A 20,788-nucleotide genomic window follows, 5' to 3' on the forward strand; every position below is an offset into this window, starting at 1 on the left:
GCTGTTCCAGGGCACTGATGAGGGGCCCTGGGGACACCGGGGTCCCCGCCCCAGACGTTCAGGGCCAGCAACGGGAGTCTGAGAGCCTTCTGTTCTCCTGGTTCTGGAGCCCAAGAAGCAAGCCCATAGGCAGGTACACGTGCACGTACACACACATCCACACACACCTACAGACATGCACACACACATGTACACACACCTGTAAAGACCCAGGCAGAAACACGAGTGTGGAGGAAAAGGATGCACATTTTCTTGTTTAACAAAATAAATTAAATATACGAAGCTTCAGCTCAAACTCTATATAAAATCACAGAAGTCTGGGGCTACCTTGGGCAGTGGGGTGACAGGTGCCCAGCCCCAGGAGAGGCCAGGTCTCTGTGGCCCAGCCCTCCTTTCATCATTATTAATATTATTATTTTAATTTCTTAAATATAAATATCAAGGCCCCCTTCCCTCTGGCAGTGGGAGGCTGGGTGCCACAGAGACACCCCCAGCTGGGCTCCAGCCTCTCAGGACAGGGCCTGGGACTGCTGTGCCCGACGCCTGGCCCAGGGGACTGGTGGACTCCTGGACACCCAGGACAGGCGGTGGCAAAAATAGCCACCCACCTGCCGAGGCCTGGGCGGGGTGGGGGCTTTGCTTTGCTTGTCCAGGGTGCCTCTCAGATCTCCTGCCAGGCTGGGGTGGTGACGGCGGCCCCTGTGAACCCCCCTCACAGGCCAAGGGCTCCACTGCCATGGCTGCATGGGTGCTGCCGAGCTCCAGACGCAGGCCTTCCCAAAGGCGGCGAGCGTGAGCGTGGGGCGGTGGTGTGCGTGCAACACCTCGCACCGGCACCCCTCCCCGTGGCCCCAGCCCCCGGGCGGCACCTAGCACTGGTAGTGAATGTGCTGGTGCTGGTGGACCTTGCCCTCCACGTGCGTGTGCGTGTGCGTGTGCACGTCTGTGTAGAGTTTGGGGTACAGCTTGGGGCCAGCAGCAGAGCCGGGGCCCAGCAGGTGCTGGGGGGCCGCTGGGACCCCCAGCTCCTCACACAGCCCCAGGCCAGTGGTGGTCCCAAGGCCGGGGGGCACGGGCAGCTCCTTGTCCCCAGCGCGGTCTCGTGCGGGCGTGCGGTGTGCAGGCACAGTGGGGGCGGGCACAGGGGCACATGGCTTCTTCTTGGCCTGACAGAGCCAGAGCAGCACGGTGCCCAGGATGAAGACGGCGCCCGCCGGGATGCCGATGACCACAGGCCACGGCAGGCTTGTGCTGGACGACGAGGGGGCCACAGCAGGCCCCGGCGGCTTTGGATCTGCAGGACAGCAGGAAGAGGGAGTGAAGGGGAATGTCGCCGGAGCCCAGGCAGGACGGGGCGGGCGGCACACACACCTGGCAGCACAGTGAGGAAGGCGCTGCGGAAGCTGTAGCCCATGGTGTTGGCACCCAGGCAGATGTACATGCCCGCGTCGTCCTGGCGGGCACGGGTGATGAGCAGCTTGTTGAGGTAGGAGCCGTCGGGCCGAGACCATACGTCGCCCGTGGGCAGCACCACGAACTTCTGGCCGCCCACGTCGATGGTGGAGTTGTAGCGGCCCTCGGCGCCATACTCCACACGCTTCAGCCACTGAATCACCGGCTTCACGTCGCTGCGCACTTTGCACTGGAAGGATGTCGAGCCCCCGAAATCCACCGTGGTGTTCACGGGGTGTGTGCCCGTGAGCACAGGCTTGGAGCGCGTCCGCTCTGCAGGGACACAACATGTGGGTGCGGCCCCCGGGGCACCCGCCAGCCCCCAGCCCCGGCCCGGCACTCACGGATCACGTCCACCTTGTAGGTGGCATTGATGGCGCCGGCACGGTTGGATACGCGGCACGTGTACTTGCCGCTGTCCTCTGGGCGCAGGTTCTTCAGGCTCAGCGTCCACTTCTTCTTCCTGTGCTCGCTGGCCTCTGGGCGCGTCAAGGCCTGGTCATCCTTCATCCACATGATGTCGGGCCGCGGGTGCCCACTGGCCACGCACTTGAGACGCACAGAGCTGCCCACAGGCCGTGCGATCACCCGGCGCCTCATCTTGGAGGGCTGTGTGAAGCGGGGCCGCGCTGCAGGGTGGGCAGCATAGTGGTCAGCGGGGCCCCAAGGCCAGCCCCCCACCCCATGCCCGAGGATGACAGTGACACGTGCCCCATGCTCACCCCACTGCTTGCTTGCTGGGTCCTCCTGGCCCCCGGAGGAACCCTCATGCCCCAGGTTCTCCCTGGCTGGGCTGGCATCCTCTGCAGAGGGGAGGGCAATGAGATGGGACCCAGCAGCCCCCCTCCCAACCCTGGCTAGTTCCCAGACCCCAGCTGGGAAAGCTCTAGAAATGCAGGCAGAGGCCATGGGCACACACCCACATCTCACAGTTCCAGAGACAGCTGGGCAGAGTGCCTGCCCAGCCCACTCCCTGGGTGCAGGTGACCCCGACAGGCGCGGGTGGGACCCAAGAGCTGGCCCCCCACCCCGGCTCCGGGGGGTCTGCAGGGTCCAGGGGAGGAGAGGCAGGCCCAGCCAGCAGCTGCAGTAACCCTAGCCCACATCAAGGGGCCGAGGGCTGGGTGAGCTGACATGGCTCACATACCACCCGTCACCCTCCCCTTTGGAAGGACATGGGGGGGCACCCGCAGTGTTCCCATTCCACAAACCAGAGAAGGCCCCACGGGGGTGGGGCACGCTGAGCAATGCCCCTCGCAGGACAGCCGCACCTCCGCCAAGCCCAGCACCAAGGCCAGGCTGTCGCAGGCCCCCACCTGGGACCCAGTGAGGGGGAAGTAAGGGTCAGGCTCCTCCTGACAGGGACCCACCCCCAGGGGACCCCATCCCCAGGGACCCACACCTTGAGCTTGTGGCGGAGGCCGGGTGCCAGCGCCTGGTACCAGTGAGCGGAGGGTATGTCACAGGGGACACCGCCCATTCCCAAGCCTGGGCCCCAGAGGCCGAAGAGAACCCAAGACCTTGGCTTCGGGGTGACCCCTCTGAACTCCAAAACCACAGCCTCAAAGTCACAGCAGACGCCAGGGTCCGTCAGCCTGCCCTTCAGTGGGACCACGACCCCAGGCCCCAATACCCACTCCTGCTGCCCCCCAGCTAGCCCTGGCTCCAGGTTAGCACACCCTTCAGGAGGAAGGTTCCCTGAGAAGGCGCCCAGGCTGGGGCTTGTGACAGGTCAGGCGCCTGTCCTGGACTCAGAGGAGGTGGCTGGACATCCTGGTGACAGTGGGCTGAGCTCAGACAGGGCGGGGGTCACATAGTGAAAGTTCACCCTTGGGGTCTGGCTGACTCGGGGCACTGGCGCTGGCCGAGCGATCACTGACCCATCACGATGAGGGTGTAGTTGACGCTGAGACTGCCGAAGCCGTTGGTGGCCTTGCACACATAGGCGCCCGCATCATCCCGCTCCACATCCTTCACCCGCAGCCCATGGGGCAGCACTCGGAAGCGGCTCCAGCCGCCGTGGATTGTGCGGCCGTCCTTGGTCCACATGGTCAGTGGTGGTGGGTCCCCCTCCACGGGGCACTGCAGCCGCACAGTGCGGCCCAGCCGAGCCACCTGCCGTGGGGCCACCTTGTCTGCCATCCTCGGGGGGCCTGCAGACGGGTCACAGGGCTCGGTCAGGAGGAGGGTCTGGCAGGGGGTCAGCAGCTGAGGCAGCACAGGTGCCGACCGAAGCCCAGGGCAGGGGCCGTCCCCATGGTCCCCACCCAGGACCCACCCCAATACCCTGGCACAAGCGGTGGAGGCTTGAAACGTGGGGCCCTCCTCCTGGACGGCAGCCAGGGCCCATCACGTGCCATGGCTCGGGGACCGGAGCACCTGTGCCCCTCACTGGCCCCACACAGACCCACGTCCATGGGCAAACACAGGTATCCCTGTGCCTGGTGGCCTGTCTATGCCTGTCTGTGTGCCTGGGCCACACCTGCCTGTGCTGCCAGCCACACCCAACAGGTGGCCTAACGGGGAGGGAAGGGCATGATCCCAAAGGCCTGCAGTCAGAGGCGAGTGGCTGGGTATGCTGGCCCAGGTGCAGGGTTTCCGTCCAGCTGGCAGTCCCCACCCACTGCCCCCCATGGACGAAGCCCACACCCTAGGCTGAGGCCATGGCGCCTGTCACCAGTGGGAAGAAACCCACTCCCACACTGCCAGCCCGGGTCCAGCCTTGGTGCCTCTGGAGCCCAGTGCAAGGACAGCAGGGTGACCAGACCTGGAGGTCAGTGCGCTGAGGACACTGACGGTACCACAAAGGACTGGGGCCATCTCCTGGCCAGCCCTCAGGCCCCACCTGGGGCTGCGGCTCTGAGCCTAGAGGGTGCGGGGTCCTCAGGCACAGTCACCGCCCCCCTCACTGTGCCCCCTGAGGCTCCCATGACCCCGCCCACCAGCTGCTGGCAAGGGGCATCCACCTCACGCTGTGGCCACTCCAGGCCAGAAGGGCCAGCGTCTCGTGCCCTAGCCTCGCGGAGGTGCCAGGACGTGGCGGCTGCTCCCAGATGCTATGGCACAGGGCCTGAGGGCAGCATGTGTTTTTAATAAGCAGCTAGTGTTTCTTCCACATGCAATTACCAGCTGGTTACGTTGGGCCTTTGCAACCAGGCCCCAAGTGCTTCTGTGGGTCCGTCAGACATTCAGGCAGCAGCTTCTCACCCGTCACCTCCCACCTCCCAGGGACCATCACAGAACACTGTCTTCTGTCACCACTTCTGTCTGGGGGCACTGCATGGGGGGGGCACCAGGCCCCATCTGGATGGAGGCAGCTGACAGCCCAGGGCTCAGGCATCTCAGGGCTCCCAGGTCAGGAGGGGTCCAGAGTCCAGTCTCTGATTCCAGCCCTGATGGGGGGCTGGGGTGTGAGGGACAGTGACACTGGGCATCTTCCCTCTAGGACCACGAACAAAAACGGCTGGGGCTGGGGGTTGGGGGAACAGGCCCCTCCCAGCCCCATTGCTCACTCACCCACGCCCGTCTGGTACACCCTACTCCATCGAGCCCACCCTGTCAAGATGTAAACCCACTCCCCTGCCTTTTGGGGACCCACAGCCTGCCCCCACTCAGGTACCTCCCACCACGGGGCTCCTAGACAGTGCACTAGGGGCGCGAGGCTGTCCCCAGCAAGCCCCCTCCTCACCAGCACCCCCACCCCAAGAAGAGCAGAGGTGGGAGGGGTCTGAGACCAACCTCTCCCTACTTACTCAATTGTCTGCAGCTTGCAGTGGAAGGGGCTGCAGGGTCCGGAGGCCCCCCAGCCCAACCAGGGTCCCACCCTCATTCTCAGGCAGACCCTGTCTGCCACCTGTCACTGCATGAAACTCCACCATTCACTGGGGCCTCTCGGGATGCAGGACAATGAGGGCGCCACCCCCTGCCAGCTTGCCCATTGCCCTGGGCCTCCTGGGCTGACACCTGGACGCAGACACACATGTGCACACACACAGACACACGCAGCTGCTCAGGAAGCACGGGGAGGGCAGGACTGGCCTGAAGCACAGTCCCCGGGGGTCTGCTGGTCCCAACACCATCCTGGGGACACAACTGGGGGCTGGTCCAACACCCCCACCCCCCAAAGGAGCCTGCTCAGTGGCAGAGAACGGACAGGCCTGCCGTGCTGGGGGTCACCGCCAGCCCCCCTCTGAACCCCAGGCAAGAGAGCTTGAGAAGTGGGGGGCACCTACTGGGTGGCAGGAGCCACAAGCTAGTAGTGCAGAGGTCGGATGCCTTTGTCACTGCGGAGAGGAGGGAGGGACGGAGCCAAGTGACTGCCAGACGGCCGGAAGTGTGGCCCCAGGGCCGCCCTGTGAGCAGCGCTGGGGAACAGGCAGGCTGGAGCCAGCCTTATCCTAAAGCAAACAGCCCGCTCCCCTCCCCTGCAGCCAGCCTGCCCACCCCATGCTGGACCCGAGGCCAGGCCCGGCCCCGGGGAACCCCCACACCTCTGCAGACCCCAGTAGGCTCACCAGCGGGAAGCCCGGACGCCCCCCCCCACACACACACACACAGATTCCCAGGAGTTCTGCCTGCCAGCGTGACTGCCACACTCTACATTCAGTCTGGGAAACACAAGTTCCCACTGTGTCCCTGGATAGGTGTCCCACCACTCAGCCATGGGGAAACTGAGGCAAGGGCTGAGGCCCTCAAGCACCTGGAGGGGGGGTGCCTAGGAGGAAAGGCTGAAGCTCCCAGCAGTGCCATGGCTCCTCCACGGTCCTTCCGCCCAAACTTAGCCCCCCCCCCCCCCCCCCCCGTGAGCACCCCTCCAGGAAGCCCCTACCCCTGCACACACCCTAAGCCACAGCCCTGGGAAGTTCCAGGCCCAGCAGGCTGCAGATGGCCACCTGGAGGCTGGGCCACGGTCTCGCCCCTCGGTGGGGGCTGAACGTGGAGCTGGGGGACAGGGAAGGAGTCGCGAGCCCTCTCTCCTCCCTCCCCTCCCACCAGCCGTGAAAACAAGGCCAGGAACTGGGGTGCCAGGAGGGGCCAAGGTGCAGCAGCTTGGAGGCCTCACATCCAGTCCACACGGCCAGGCTTCCCAGCTGCCACCCAAATCTCAGGTGTCACAGATGGTCACACTGCCTCCAAACCCATACTGTCCCCAGACACTGTCCCCTAGACCAACACACAGTCCCCCACTGTCCCCCAGACACACAGGCTGTCCCCCCAGACACAGAGGCTGCCCCCCAGACACAGAGGCTGTCCCCAGACACAGAGGCTGCCCCCCAGACACAGAGGCTGCCCCCCCAGACACAGAGGCTGCCCCCCCAGACACAGAGGCTGCCCCCCCAAACACAGAGGCTGCCCCCGACACAGAGGCTGCCCCCCCAGACACAGAGGCTGCCCCCCAGACACACAGGCTGTCCCCCCAGACACAGAGGCTGCCCCCCAGACACAGAGGCTGTCCCCAGACACAGAGGCTGCCCCCCACACACAGAGGCTGCCCCCCGACACAGAGGCTGTCCCCAGACACAGAGGCTGCCCCCCAGACACAGAGGCTGCCCCCCCAGACACAGAGACTTGCCCCCCCAGACACAGAGACTGTCCCCAGACACAGAGGCTGCCCCCCAGACACAGAGGCTGTCCCCAGACACAGAGGCTGTCCCCAGACACAAAGGCTGCCCCCCCAGACAGAGACTGTCCCCCCAGACACAGAGGCCGCCCCAGACAGAGACTGTCCCCAGACACAGAGGCTGCCCCCCAGACACAGAGGCTGTCCCCAGACACAGAGGCTGCCCCCCAGACACAGAGGCTGCCCCCCAGACACAGAGGCTGTCCCCAGACACAGAGGATGCTGCCCCAGACGGAGACTGTCCCCAGACACAGAGGCTGCCCCCCAGACACAAAGGCTGCCCCCAGACACAGAGGCTGCCCCCCCAGACACAGAGGCTGCCCCCCCAGACACAGAGGCTGTCCCCAGACACAAAGGCTGTCCCCGACATATATTCTGCCCGAGATGCTACCCCAGACCCATACTGTCCCCCAGATGCGGTCCCTAGTCCCATGCTCTGCCCTCTAGACACACACTCTGCCCCAGACAGAGGGTCACACACACACACACACACACACACACACACACACACACACGCTAACAGTAGATGCAGACCCCCCCACTCTGGACCACAACCTACCTCTGAGCACCTGAGATCCCCAGGCCCACCCCGTATCCCACCTGGCTGGGAGCCGTTTCCCCAGGTTTAATACAACAAGATCCTTCAAAAAGCCCAGTGGACGCCCCTCCCGCCCCAGTGGGCCCAGAATGCTGGGATGGAGGGAGGGGTGACACAGGGACCGGACCCCAGCTGCAGCCCACCCCATGCAGTCTCCACAGGCCATAGGGGCCGCCACAAGCTCAGCACCGCACTCCTCATTGACCCACAGCCTCTGCAATGACCGCCCAGGACTGGTGACCTGCTCCCTCCCCCACCTCCCAGGGCTCCCACACCCCTTTTGGGGTGGCCTGCCCTGGCCACTCCATCTGAGCAGCACCTAAGCCCCAGCTCTGTTCAGTCTCTCAGAGGCCTGGCCATGCGGCATCAGCCTCTGCCTCTCCCCACTGCCCAAGGAGCCATGTGGGTCTGACCTGCTGACCCCAAACTCCCTACAAGAGGGGCTGGACCAGGCACCACCCCGCTCCAGGCCCTGAGACCAGAGCCCAGTCAGGCCTCATCCCACACCAGCCCCCAGATGGCTATGCCCACCCCGGCAGCTGCCGACACAGGTGGCAGCAAGGGTGTGCAGGAACCGCCTGGCCAGCTCATCAGGGATGGCCCTGTCCCCAGCGAGCCCTGCGAAGCCCCAGAAATGTCCAACTTGGAAGGATTCTCTGGCCAGGGGTGGGTAGACGTCAGGCTATGCATGCTGGGACTGGCTGTGGGTGCTGTCCAGAAGCCACTGACCTGCTGGGCCTCACCCCTCCTGGAGGAGCTAAGTGGCCTGGGGATAGTGGTGGGACCTGGTCTGAGGGCAGTCTGGCTTGCCTGGACACCCTGCACCAGCTGGGGCAGGTGAGCACTCCCTGGGGATGGGGGTGGGGGAACCCGTGTCCTTTCCCCACAACTGGAGGACATCGGAGCAGGGGCTGATTGGGAAGACCCAGATGTGGTGGCCCCAGGACCAGCACCCTTGCCAGGAAGGCAAGGCCTGGGGGCAGGAGAGGGCTGCCCCTAGGAGGACAGTCACAGCAGGGATGGAGGGCGGGGACCAGACACACGTACTCACACAGCACACACACACTCCTAGTGACCGGCCAGCCCAGGGCGGCCCCCGGGGGCTGGACCCACAGGATCTGTGGTGGAACTGGTAAGACCCGCAGGACAGGTGGTTGCCCCAGAAACAAAGCCATTCTGGGTGCGGCAAAGGGACAGCCTGACCCACCAAGCAAGCCAGATGGCTGGAGAGTCCAGTCCCCCACCCCACTCCCCACTGCCCAGCAGAGCAGAAGGTGAGCGGAAAGGCTGGGGGCCTCAGGTCTGCTCCCTTCCCTGAAAGGCCTCAGGTGGACGCTTCAGCAGACCCTTGGCCACAGGGCTCCTCCTCCTTGCCATCCCAGGGGGAACAGTGTCCCCAACAGTGCCACTGTCATGGGGGAACCCCATGTAAACTGCCAACAGCTGGCAATAACCAGGGTAAAACCCAGACCCATTGCCACAGCACCCACCCAGAGAGCTCAGCGGGACAGCTGGCAGCCCCACCCCATGTCCAGCTCTCACCAGGTCCACCAGGCTCCAAACAGACCCCTCCCTCCACCCTGCCCAAATCTACCACCCATTCTGCAATTCACAAATGCCACTTACCTAAGAACGGGTCCCCATCACAACCTCCCCAGAGGGGCCCCACCCAACCCCAGCTGTCAAGGAATCCCTTGTCTTCTGGGGCCTCCCTTGAATGCCAGAGCTGGACCCAGACCACCCAAGGGGCCCCACCCCCCATGGGCCCTTACCCAGGTCCTCTTATCACTTTGTAAGTGTGACAAGAACGTTTCCTGAGCCTGGAGCCCCTGGGTCAGAAATCGAGCATTTAGGCAGAACCAATGTTCCCTCTGCTGTGAGAGCTCGTGCACTTAACAGCCCAATCCACACTGTGGCCTGAGCATGCCGAGAGCCGCCAGGCCAGAGCCCCTCGCACCCACCCACAACATGGCCCCTGACCCAGAGCAGGTCTCTCAAGGACAGGCCACACCACACAGCACTCGAGAGCAACATGTATGCGTTGCTCCAGAGTGCACCCCACCATCTCCTCCTGGGAGGGGGCAGGTGGCTGCAGACGCACAGTGTAGCCCCGAGGCCAGCGGCCCTTGGCCCCGGACAAAGAGCGTGCTCCCTGCAGCCCCCACTCAGCTGGGCTCAGCACTGTGGGAGCCAGCGGGGTCACTGCCCACCTGCCCGCCCGCATGGGGAGTCTGAAGGCCAGAGCGGGCTCAGCTCCCTGCGGCTGCAGGCCCCGCTCTTCAGTCCTCAGCCACTCAACAGCTTGTGTAACTCTCTCAGAAATAAGGCAGGAAGAAAGGCAGTGGTTTCCTGCCAAGATGGGAAGCCCAGGGTCTCAGCATCCCCCTGAGGCTGGAGCACCCCCACCCCAAAACTGCCTCGGCTTTGGGGACAGCGCCTGGAAGCCCTCACCCATGCTGGTTCACCCCAGGAGGGCGGTCTAGCCTCCAGGCCCTGACCCCAGCCACCCAGTGTAGGCATGTCAGGCAAAGACTGCAGGACTCCACACTGGGCAGGGAGCCACCCAGGACACCCCTGACACTCCCCTGCCAATCAGCCTCTCAGTCTAGCCCTGGCCTGGCCCCACTCATGGCCCCCAGTCAAGCTAAACCTTCACTCATGTCCCCTGGATATCTGCCCTGGCCAAGGTGAGCTGCCCCTGCCCACACAAAGGCCCACCTGGAGGCCTTCTCTGCCCTCACCTGACCAGCACCCACCTCTCCTTCTAGGCTGGCCCTGGCCGGGCCCCGTGATGCCCCGTGACACCACTGTGCATGCCCCTGCCCTACCCCCACCAGCTGTGGGACTGTGGGCTCTGGGCTGCAGCCTCGTCCTGTAGCCCAGTACAGAGCCCAGAAAGCAGCCGGGTTGGGCACCCCAGGGCTTGACCAGGAGCACCCAGTGACCAGCACTAGGAAGCGTGGATGCTGGGCAGGGTGGCGGGGGAGGACGTGGGGTGTGGGACAGCAGCCTGGATACCCCTACCCCTCCACATTTAGACCTGCCCAGTGAGACCATCACCGGGACATACCGGGCTGCAGTCACCAGACAAGGCACAGAGGGGACGAAAGGAGGCCAACGTGGACAGCTGCAGGGAAGGTGGGCAGCCGGCAGCCAGCGCTCCAGCCCACGGCAGCCAGTCAGTGGTGCCTGGGCTCTGGCCCGGGGAGCCAGAGGCTGGGGCCACTGCCAGGGGAAAGCAGCATTCGCCTGGTGGGGCTGAGGCAGGCGGAGCCCAGAGGCCCATTGATTCCCGCACAATGGAGAGGGAGCCTGCCGGCATTTCCAGGCCCAGCCAAAGGCCACTTTGTTCACAGTTCCCTCCTCCCCCAAAAGGGGGCAGTGATTTATTCTCCCTTGGCCAAAGAGGCAAATGAAGGGGCTGGCCCACACCACCACCTCACAGCACTCCCACACACCCACCTCAGCCCCACTGCTGCCCCTGGAGTCTGGGGGGAAGGGCGGAGGCCCTTGGCAGCCTGGCCAGAGGCCGAGGTCAGGCAGTGCCCACGCACACCACCACAGCCATCCTGGTGGCCACACATCTTCCCGCTGATTCACACACACGGGCAGACCCTTCCCCACACAGCCCTGACAGCGGGTCGGCCCCAAGACCGCCCTCCCCACAAAGCTGGGGCACCCCATGTACGGGCCAGCTGCAAGGACCTGGCCTCCTGGGATCGGCGTTCAGTTCACCCAGGGCATGTTGGCTGGGTCCAGAGGACAGGGCAGTGACCTCAGGGCTGGCTGCTCAGAGACCGTTCCACTGCGCCCTCCTTGGAAAAGTTCAAACGTGGCACTTCTCAGAAAACCCCTGAAACAACTCCTTCCAAAGTTAGTTGTGAAAAGTATTTCGTTCTGAACCTCTCAAGCTCCCACTGTGAGAAATAAAATGGAAATGGAGAAAGCCATCCCATCTTTTGTCAAATTTGAAAAAAAAACAGATTAAGACAAACCCACCAAGATTGTGAAACTGGGAAAAGGGGAACTTTAAAAATATGATCCAAGTCGAGAAACTGTGACACCACGGGAAACGACTTTCAGAAAAAATCCCAACTCCCTCTGCACTGGTGTGCCGGCCTGAAGACGGTCCACACTGGGCCTGCTCGCCCCGGGAAGTGGGATGGGCCCACAACAACTTCACCCCTCACATCCAGACCTGGGGAGAAGCCAGCACAATGCAGGAAGAGTGCCCCCACCCCCACCCCAAACCACAGAGGCCCTGCCCTTGGATGGCGGCTCCGGCTCCCACTGCAGCCAGGCCCTCACTGCATACAGCCAAGCCGGGTGGGGGCTCTATACCCGGCACAGCCCCAAGGCCGTGGCCGAGGGGCACAGAACAGGGCGTGGCTCCTCTGGGGCCCCTCAGCCAACTCAGGCCCTGCTACCCGCTGCCACCCCCCACTCCACCTTGGGCTCCAACCAATAACCAGGCCCGGACAGCAGCCTCCGGAGCTTCACGGCTGGCCAAGTGGCCAGGGACAGGCAGGTGCGGGGATGGGGGCGTCCAAGCAGATGAAAGAAGAATCAGAGTCTGAGCCACTGGTCACAGGGGGACCTTGCTGAGCAAGGTCCTGAGTGCCCGCAGTGCCTGAGTGCCCGCAGTGCCCAGGGCACTGCCCAGCTCAGCCATGCTGGGCAGCCCCCACCCTCAAGCCAGTCGGCCAGTGCCCGGCAGGGCAGGCGGAGGGGGGGTACCATGGCATGAGTCCCACCTGGGCTGCCGCCCGCCACCCAACACCCGAATGTGGCCATATAAGGCCGGGTTGGGCTCGCGGTGTGCCCGCCAAGCGGAGGGGGAGGGGTGCGAAGCCTCAGAGGACTGGTGGACAGGGCAAGGACGATCCTGAGTGGTCAACACACCCAAAGGGCCGGCCCGGCCACCGGTCCCGCCTAGCTGAGGGAAGGCCAGCACAGAGCATGGCGGGCAGAAGTCCATGGGCACCCGTCACCCATCTGCCGAGGATGCACTCCTGGCTGGGGCTGGGGGCAGGGGCCCCTCAGGAGGCGTCCCAGGCCTGGCCACGTGGGCACCGGAGTGGTGCAGGCTGAGAGCTACAGTATGCAGCCTGAACTAGGTGGTCCTGGGGTCTGCCCTGAAACAGGTCCCAGCCCCACAGTTCCCACTCTGTACCTTCCTTGGGGTGGGCAGGCCCAGGGGACAGGGGGACCGGGCTGGGTCATGAGTCCCAGATACCAAGAATGTCCCCATGGTCTGTACTTTCCAGCCTGGCCACGATGGGGGTCTCTGCAGGCTCCCAGGGGCCTAACTGGGTCCACTGTGGCCAAAGAGCCTACCCCCCAAGGATCCAGAAGGACCAGCTGCCTTCAAGTGGAGTTACTCAGGTGGCTGTTTGTGTCCAGCAAGCATGGGGCCCCACCAGTGAGCTGGGGGTGCCCTGAGGTTGAGGGGGAACCCTGTGGGTGAGCTGGGGGATCCTGGGGGTCAACTGGGGGCTCGCTGAGGGCCCCCCGTGAGTGAGGGGGACCCGGAGGTGAGCTGGGGGACCCCGTGTGTTACCTGAGGTGCCAGGCCCTGAGGGGCCATGAGCACAGGGCCCGCGGGGGCGGGGCGCAGGCACACGCCAGGCGGGCACTGGGGCAGGGTTGAGGGCCTGAGGGAAAGGGGCGGCGCTCGCGGCGGCCGGGGCGCCGGGCTGGGCGCCAGGACTCACCTCGGGCGCTGGCTGCCGACGGGAGGGCCCCCAGCAGCAGCGGCGGCAACAGCAGTAGCAACGCGGGGCTCGGCGTCATCTCGGCCGGTCGGGACCTGGGAGTATGAGGGCGGCCGGTCACTGGCTCGCGAGGCGGGGGTCGCCACACTCCGGCCTAGAGCCCCGCGCCGCGGGGGTCGGGGTGCGGGCCCGCGCTCCGGGCGGAGGAAGCGGCGGCGGGAGACGTGGGTATCAAAGCAGACAAAGGGTTTACATTAATTACCGCCTCCCCGCCGCCCCTCTCCAAGCACCGTCTGGATTCCTGGCGCTTGTAACTCGGGCCTGCCCGCGGGACACACAACACCGGCGGCCCCGCAGATAATCGCCTGCGCCATTAGCGGACAAATTTGCTCTGGAGGGGGCCACGTGGGGTGCCGGGCGGGGGCGGGGCGCGCAGACCCCGGAGCGGGCGGAGCGGCGGCGGCCCCGGGGATTGGGGATCCCGACCCCCCCGGCCCGCGCCCCGGACCCCGGCCCTCCCAGTCGGCTCCCGGGGCCGCGGGCACGCGCGGAGAGGCTCACCTCGGCGGGGTTCGCGGGCGGCGGGGCTCAGGGCCGGGCCCGCGGGGCGTGCTGCGCGGTCATCGCCGCCCCGGGCGCCGCACCCCGCCGCCCCGCGCCCCCGGGCCCGGCCTCGGGACGGCGAGGCGCTACCTGGGCGCGGGCGGCTCGGGCCGGGGCCGGGGTTCGGGCGGGGCAGGCAGCGGGGTCGCGTCCAGGTGCCGGGGGCCGGCGCCGATGTCCCGGGGCGGCGGGGCGAGGGGCCCGGGGCGGCGCGCCGCGAGGCGTCCTTCCCTGCGGGGCTTTGTCAACTCTCCCGGAGCGAGCGCCGAGCCCGCCACGCGCCCCGCCCCGGCACAACTTCCCGCCAATCGGCGCGCCGCGGCCCGTCCGCCCCGCCTTGCGCCCCGCCCCGCGCCCGAACTTTCCGCCAATCCGCGGGCGCGTCCGCCCCGCCCGCCGGGCCTGGGGCCTTAACCCTCGCGGTGCGGGCAGCCCGCGGGCGGGGCGGCTCCCCGGGGCGCGGCCCCGCCCCCGCCCGGGCCTGCCCCCTCCTGGGTCCGCCCCGGCTCCGCCCCCATCGGGCTCCTTGCACCGCCAGGTGTCCGTCCGCGCTCGCAACAGAGGCCTCAACTTGAGGGCACCCCCTCCCCCGGCACCCCCGGAGCTGACCTCTGGCCAGCCCCATCCGGTTGGCCAGAAAGAGCAAATTGGATGGCCTCAGGGCGCTTCTGGGCCTCAGGGAGCACACGGGAGATCCAAGACTTGGCTCAGATACCAAGCGCCTGCGGGCGGAGGAGGGGCGAAAAGGGGGCAGGTCTCAGGTGATGTGGGGCACAGACTTACCTGGTGCCCTTGACTGAGGGCAGGTATGTTCCCACCGCCCACCTACAGGCTTCCAGCCTGTCACCTGATGGTGAGTGATAATAACACAAGGACATTAATAATAGTAAAAAACAACACACATAGCGCCTCCGTTAATCCTCACAAGTAGGCAGGTGTCTCGCTGTCATCTGGTGCAAATCAAGAAACGCAGGCACAGAGAAGGCAGGTGATTTACCCAAGATGCCCGGCCAGGACTTGGCTTGGCCGGGTAGGATCCAGCTCTCCAGCGAGTCTTTCTCCACGCTGCCCCACCTGCCCTTGCCTGGCTCAGCACCCTGCACACGCTGGCTCCCACCCCTCCCCACCCCCACCCAGCAGCCCCTCTGAACCCCCACCCCATCCTCTCTGGCCTGAACTACTGGGCCACACTCCCCCTGGCCCCCTGGCTTCCCCTCACTGTCACTTCACTTGAATATAAAATCATTTTAAAACACAACCCTGATTCTGCTGTGGCTACCCCCTGTCCACAATACAAACCCCCTACCTGTGAAGCCCTGGATGCCTGCGTCCTGTCCCTCTCCACCCCAACGCTGCCCAAATTACAGCTCCCCCCACCCCATGCAGCACCCCTGGACCTTTGCCAAGACTGCTAGCTACATCAGGAACCCTGCCTGGAATAGCCTGTCTCCTCTCAGGAGCCCCCTCTTCCAGGAAGCCTTCCAGAGAAGACTGGAATTGGAGAGGCCTTGAGGGCCAGCGACCCCAGGGCAGAGGAGAGCAGGGTGAAGGGATGCCAGCAGTCACGGTTTGGGGCCCATGGACGCCCAGGAGAAGGCAGGTTCCCACCTTCTGTCTCTGGACCAGTGTGGGCACTTTGGGTGGGTGGAAGTGTCCTGCCTGCACCCTGGGTGAAGATCCAGAAGGCAGACCTGAGGAGCACTCCCGCACTTAGAGTCAGGCCCCGCCGGCAGGGAGGCAGCGAGGAGAGTCAGTCTGCCCCGACTTCGTAGACAGGTTTGTGAGGAGATACCGGGAGCCCGAAGAGCTCCACAGATGTGTGAGCTGCCAAGGGCGGGTGTGTAGAAAGGTGGCTCTGAAATGGCGGAGGTCAGAACAGGAGGAGGTGGCGGATAAGGTGGGCAGTGAGGAGGGGTCACAGCAGCTGAGCGGGCTGGGATGGGGAGGCAGTCCAGGCAGGTGGGGAGGTTCGGCCCCACAGAGCTGCGGGCGCCCACAGCTCCGACCCGCCTCCCTGCGCGGGGACGCGCTGCCCCCGGGCGGAGGCGCGGGGTATGACCGCTTCCCTCCGCGGCCGCGCAGCTGCCGAGCCCCGGAGTGGTGCCCGCGTCTCGCGCAGGACGAGGCTCCCTGCGTGGGCGTCAGGCGTGCCGGAGCGCCCTGACGAAGCCCCTTCCTGAGCAGCGGGTTCCCACTACCCCTTCGCGACAACTGATCCGCAACACGGGACCGCTTCAACGGCCCCTTTTAAACTGGGACTCAGGGCAATTGCTCACCTCTTGGGTGTCCGTCCCCCCATCTACTCCCCCGATCGCACAGAATCATGAGGATTGCCAAGAGTTTCTGTCTCCCACCTGCCCGGCACAGGTGAGCCCCAGGAAGCGTCAATTTGCTGGCCGTGTGATCATCGTTCAACCATGACAAACTGCCTCTGGGTCTGGGCTGGAGATGGGGGTGCAGCAGAAGGACCTGGGCCCAGCCCTCACAGAGACGCATCTTAGCAGCAGGTGCAGTGACTGATGAGAAGTGCATCAGATACTGGAAGGTGGTTGACAGGGATTTGTAACTGGCTGATGTACTGGCTTCTGCTTGTGCTCCACATGAAGCAACAGAGGCTGGATTACACGCTCTGCTGAAACAGAAAAGAAAATTAAGCATAGATAAACACATGTGAAGAAGAGCACCCAAGACACCGGACATCATACTAAAAGCAACAGTGATCCCCGAGAGGTGGAAAACAGATGAGGGGGGCCCTGTGACCACCCCTGCTCCCTGCCTGGAGAATTCCAGGGCACCGTGCAGGGAGCAGGGGCCTCGGCAGAGCCCAGAGGTCTCCCTCAAGTGAGGGGATGGAGGAGGCTGTAGGACGGGCAAGGCGACTAGAGTTCACAGGACAGAGTCCTGGCGAGGAGAGAGCTGCAACTGCACAGAGAGGGAAACCCAGAGGCCCACAGAGGGTCCTCAGCCCACAGTAAATGGGAGCCAGAGTGAGAAGGAACTGCCCAAGGCCGAGAGCCCACCCAGGCCATAGAGGGTGCTTGTGTCCCCCAGGCAGAACTGAGAACCTCATAATTCAGGGGGCATCGTTAGAGTAGAGAGAGGGTCTTGCCGACTAAATGTGGTTCTGGTGCTGTCGAACAAGGCTTAGAAACAAGACCCAAATGCACAAACATTTACAGGAATACAAAACAGTTCAGCACCCACAGGTACAAGGTCAGACAATTAAGTTCACGAATTCATTGCAACGATGTTGCTAACTTTTTTGGTATCAGAGGGACTATTCATTATGAATTTGTACCAACCGGACAAACAGTTAACCAAATTTACTATTTGGAAGTGCTAAAAAGGCTGCATGAAAAAGTTAGACGACCTGAACTTTTTGCCAACAATTCATGGCTCTTGCATCATGACAATGCACCAGCTCACACGGCACTGTCTGCGAGGGAGTTTTTAGCCAGTAAACAAATCACTGTATTGGAACACCCTCCCTACTCACCTGATCTGGCCCCCAGTGACTTCTTTCTTTACCCGAAAATGAAGGAAATGTGGAAAGGAAGACATTTTGATGACATTCAGGACATCAAGGGTAATACAATGACAGTTCTGATGGCCATTCCAGAAAAAGAGTTCCAACATTGCTTTGAAGGGTGGACTAGGCGCTAGCGTTGGTGCATAGCTTCCCAAGGGGAGTACTCCTAAGGTGACTGTAGTGATATTCAGGAATGAGGTGTGTAGCGCTTTTTCTAGGATGAGTTTGCAATCATAATTGTGCAACCTTGTACAATACACAGTGTTTGACAGCTAACCAAAACTTATTAGGCATGAACAGAAGCAGGAAATTATAACCCACACTTAGGAGAAAATTAATCAAAACCCACCCAGAAACAACAAAGATGATAGAATTAGTAAATGAAAACATCGCACACACATAGCATGACCGTATTCCACATGTGAGATGCTGGGGAAAAGATTAACTATATTAAGTAGGGATATGGAAAAATTTTAAGCCTCAAACTGTAAAAATTACAGTGTCTGAGATGGAAAATACAGTGAATGGGATTAACGGAACATTGCAAAAGAAAAGGTTAGTAAGCTTAAAGACATAGCCATAGAAATGACCCAAATGAAACACAGAGAGACAATGAGTGGAAGAAAATGAACACAGCATCAGTCAGTTGTGGGACAGCGTCAAGTGATGTAATACAAGTATAATTGGAGTCTCCCTGGGATAGGAGACAGAGGCAGAAAAATATATGTATTTTAAGAAAAAAACAGCCAGAATTTTTCTAAATGTAATGAAAAACATAAACCCACAGTTCCCAAAAGTTCAACAAGAAACATGAGGAAAACTACACCAAGGAGTGTACATCACTCTCAAAATGCTGAAAACCAGTTATAAAGAGAATAGCTTAAAGCATCCAGAGAGAAAAAGAAGCATTTTGTAGACAGGACCAAAGAAAAGGCTTTCTGTTGCTGTCTTGTTGAATGAAAACAATGCAAGTGCGGAGACACTGGAGCGCTATCTCTAAAATGCTGAAAAAAGAAACCCCATCGACCTATATTCTTTACTAGCAAAAATATCATTGGAAAACAAAGGTGAAAAAAGGACTTTTCCAGACATAAGAAGCTGAAAGAATTAATCAGCGCAAATCTACACTACAAGAAATGTTAAAGGGCATCCTCTGAGCAGAAGGAAGATGGGGGCAAACAGAAACCTGACATCGTAACAAGAAATGAAGAAATGATTACATAAGTAACTATAAAAATGTTTTTCTTCTTATTTAAATCTGTTTAAAAGATAATGAGTGGGGAGGGAGATGAGGGTAAGGAGGGGATCAAATATATGGTGATGGAAGAACTGACTCTGGGTGGTGAACACACAATGGGATTTATAGATGATGTAATACAGAATTGTACACCTGAAATCTATGTAATTTCACTAACAATTGTCACCCCAATAAATTAAAAAAAAAGATAATGAACTGTCAAAAGCAAAAATAACATCAATGTATTATGGGATTTATATCATGTAAAAATAAAATATATGACCACAAGAGCACAAAGGCTGGGAGGGGAAATGAAAATATGGTGCTTGCTGTAAGTTTCTTTTACTGCATAGGCGATAGTATGATATCCCTTGTAATAGACATTGACAGGTTAACAATGTACAGTAGTAAATCCCAAAGCAACCACTAAAGTCACCTAACAAAGAATTATAGCTAATAAGCCAACAAAGGAGACAGATGGAATAATTTAAAAATAATAATAATAATCCAAAAGAAAACAAAAAAAAAAAAAAGAGGGGGAAAGAACAGAAGAGACAAATAAAAGGTAAATATCAAAGATGGTCGATTTAACCCAACCATATCACTAATCACACTAAATGTAAATGACCCAAACATCCCAGTGAAGACACAGAGGTTAGCAGACTGGGTAGAAAAGCAAGACTCAACTATATGCTGCCTACACAGAACACACTTCAAATATAAACACTACGGTTGAAAGTAAAAGGATGGGAAAATATACACCATGTTAAATACTATCCAAACAAATGTGGAGGGCTACATTAATATCGGACAAAGTAGATTTCAGAACAAGACAATTACCAGAGAGAAAGAGGATCATTTCCTGATGACAAACTGGTAAAATCATCAAAAGAACAGCCCTAAATTTAACAGCCCTAAATTTGTATGCACCTAATAACAGATAATAAAAACCCATGAAGCAAAACTGGTTAGAAGAAGTGGGTAACTCTACCATTATACTCAGAGATTTCAACACTCCTCTCCCCTTATTTGATTCAAGAAGGGGATAGAAAACACCAGGAACGCAGAAAACTTGAACAATACCATCCACTAATTTGCCCTAATTGATATCATATAGAACAGGCCAACACTTTCAGGACCACAAGTCTCAATATTTGAAATAATTCAAGTCATTCAAAGAATGTTCTCTGACTACATTGGAATTACACTAGAAATCACTAACAGAAAGAAATCTGGCAAAGCCTCAAATATTTGCAAAACCAAACAATCTATTTCTTCATTTCCCATGGACTAAAGAATAACCAAAAGAAAAAATAAAAATTATTTTGAACAGAATGGAAATGGAAAGACAAAATATCAAAAACTGTGGAATGCAGTTAAAGCAGTACTTAGAGAGAGAGAGTTATAGCACTAAGCACCTATATTAGAGAAGATCGGTCTCAAATAAATGACCCCAGCTTCCATCCAAAGAAACTAGAAAAAATGAGAACAGATAAACTCCAAATGAAACAGAAAAAGGCAAAGAGTAATTATCACATTAGAAATCAAAGAAATAGAAAGCAGAAAAACAATAAAGAAAAATAATAAAACCAAAAGCTGGGTCTTTGATCAATAAAATAGATAAATCTCCTACAGATGGATCTGGAAAAAAAGAGAGAAGACACAATTATTGATTTAGGAATGAGCAAGGTGACATTGCTATAGATTCTACACATTAAAAGAATAGTAGGAAATATTATGAATAACTTAGTGCCAATAAATTTGACACTTTAGATGAACTGGACAAGTTCACTGAAAAACAAAAAATACCAAACCTCACTCTAGAAGAAATAAGTAACCTGACTGTATCTATTAAATAATTTGAATTTTTACTTAAAAACCTTCCCCCAATGAAAACACCAGGCCCACAGGGCTTCAGTGATAAATTCTACAAAACATTGGAAGAGGAAATAAAACCCATTCTACACAGACACTACCAGAAAAGGGAAAGGAAGGGAGACCACCCAATTCACCCCACGAGGCCACCATGGCCCTG

General features: G+C 59.9%; 1 protein-coding gene across 2 annotated transcripts; it reads right to left on the reverse strand.

Annotated features, from left to right (window-relative positions):
- Positions 1 to 227: 227 nt before the first annotated feature.
- FGFRL1 (fibroblast growth factor receptor like 1) lies at positions 228 to 20,625 on the reverse strand. Of its 2 annotated transcripts, XM_081045453.1 has the most exons (10): positions 20,172 to 20,625; positions 15,596 to 16,616; positions 13,946 to 14,834; positions 13,638 to 13,749; positions 13,385 to 13,479; positions 3,333 to 3,605; positions 2,175 to 2,255; positions 1,797 to 2,081; positions 1,372 to 1,725; positions 228 to 1,294 (listed from the first exon to the last, which is right to left on the reverse strand). In XM_081045453.1, coding segments are annotated over exons 4-10 (1,515 nt in total). In that variant the 5' UTR covers positions 13,640 to 13,749; positions 13,946 to 14,834; positions 15,596 to 16,616; positions 20,172 to 20,625; the 3' UTR covers positions 228 to 869. The 2 variants fall into 2 exon arrangements, with proteins under 2 accessions (XP_080901579.1, XP_080901580.1); XM_081045454.1 differs by lacking the exon at positions 13,638 to 13,749.
- Positions 20,626 to 20,788: the final 163 nt, after the last annotated feature.

Source organism: Rhinolophus hipposideros, assembly GCF_964194185.1.
Source record: "Rhinolophus hipposideros genome assembly, chromosome: 1".
Classification (NCBI taxonomy): Eukaryota; Metazoa; Chordata; class Mammalia; order Chiroptera; family Rhinolophidae; genus Rhinolophus; species Rhinolophus hipposideros.

What these genes read in the sequence shown, in the direction of transcription:
- FGFRL1 (XM_081045453.1), bottom strand. An exon ending in CCCAGCAAGCAAGCAGTGGG is followed by an intron (nt 2,082 to 2,174) that starts GTGAGCATGGGG and finishes CCCACCCTGCAG; the next exon opens with CGCGGCCCCGCTTCACACAG. An exon ending in CTTCCTCACTGTGCTGCCAG is followed by an intron (nt 1,295 to 1,371) that starts GTGTGTGTGCCG and finishes GCTGTCCTGCAG; the next exon opens with ATCCAAAGCCGCCGGGGCCT.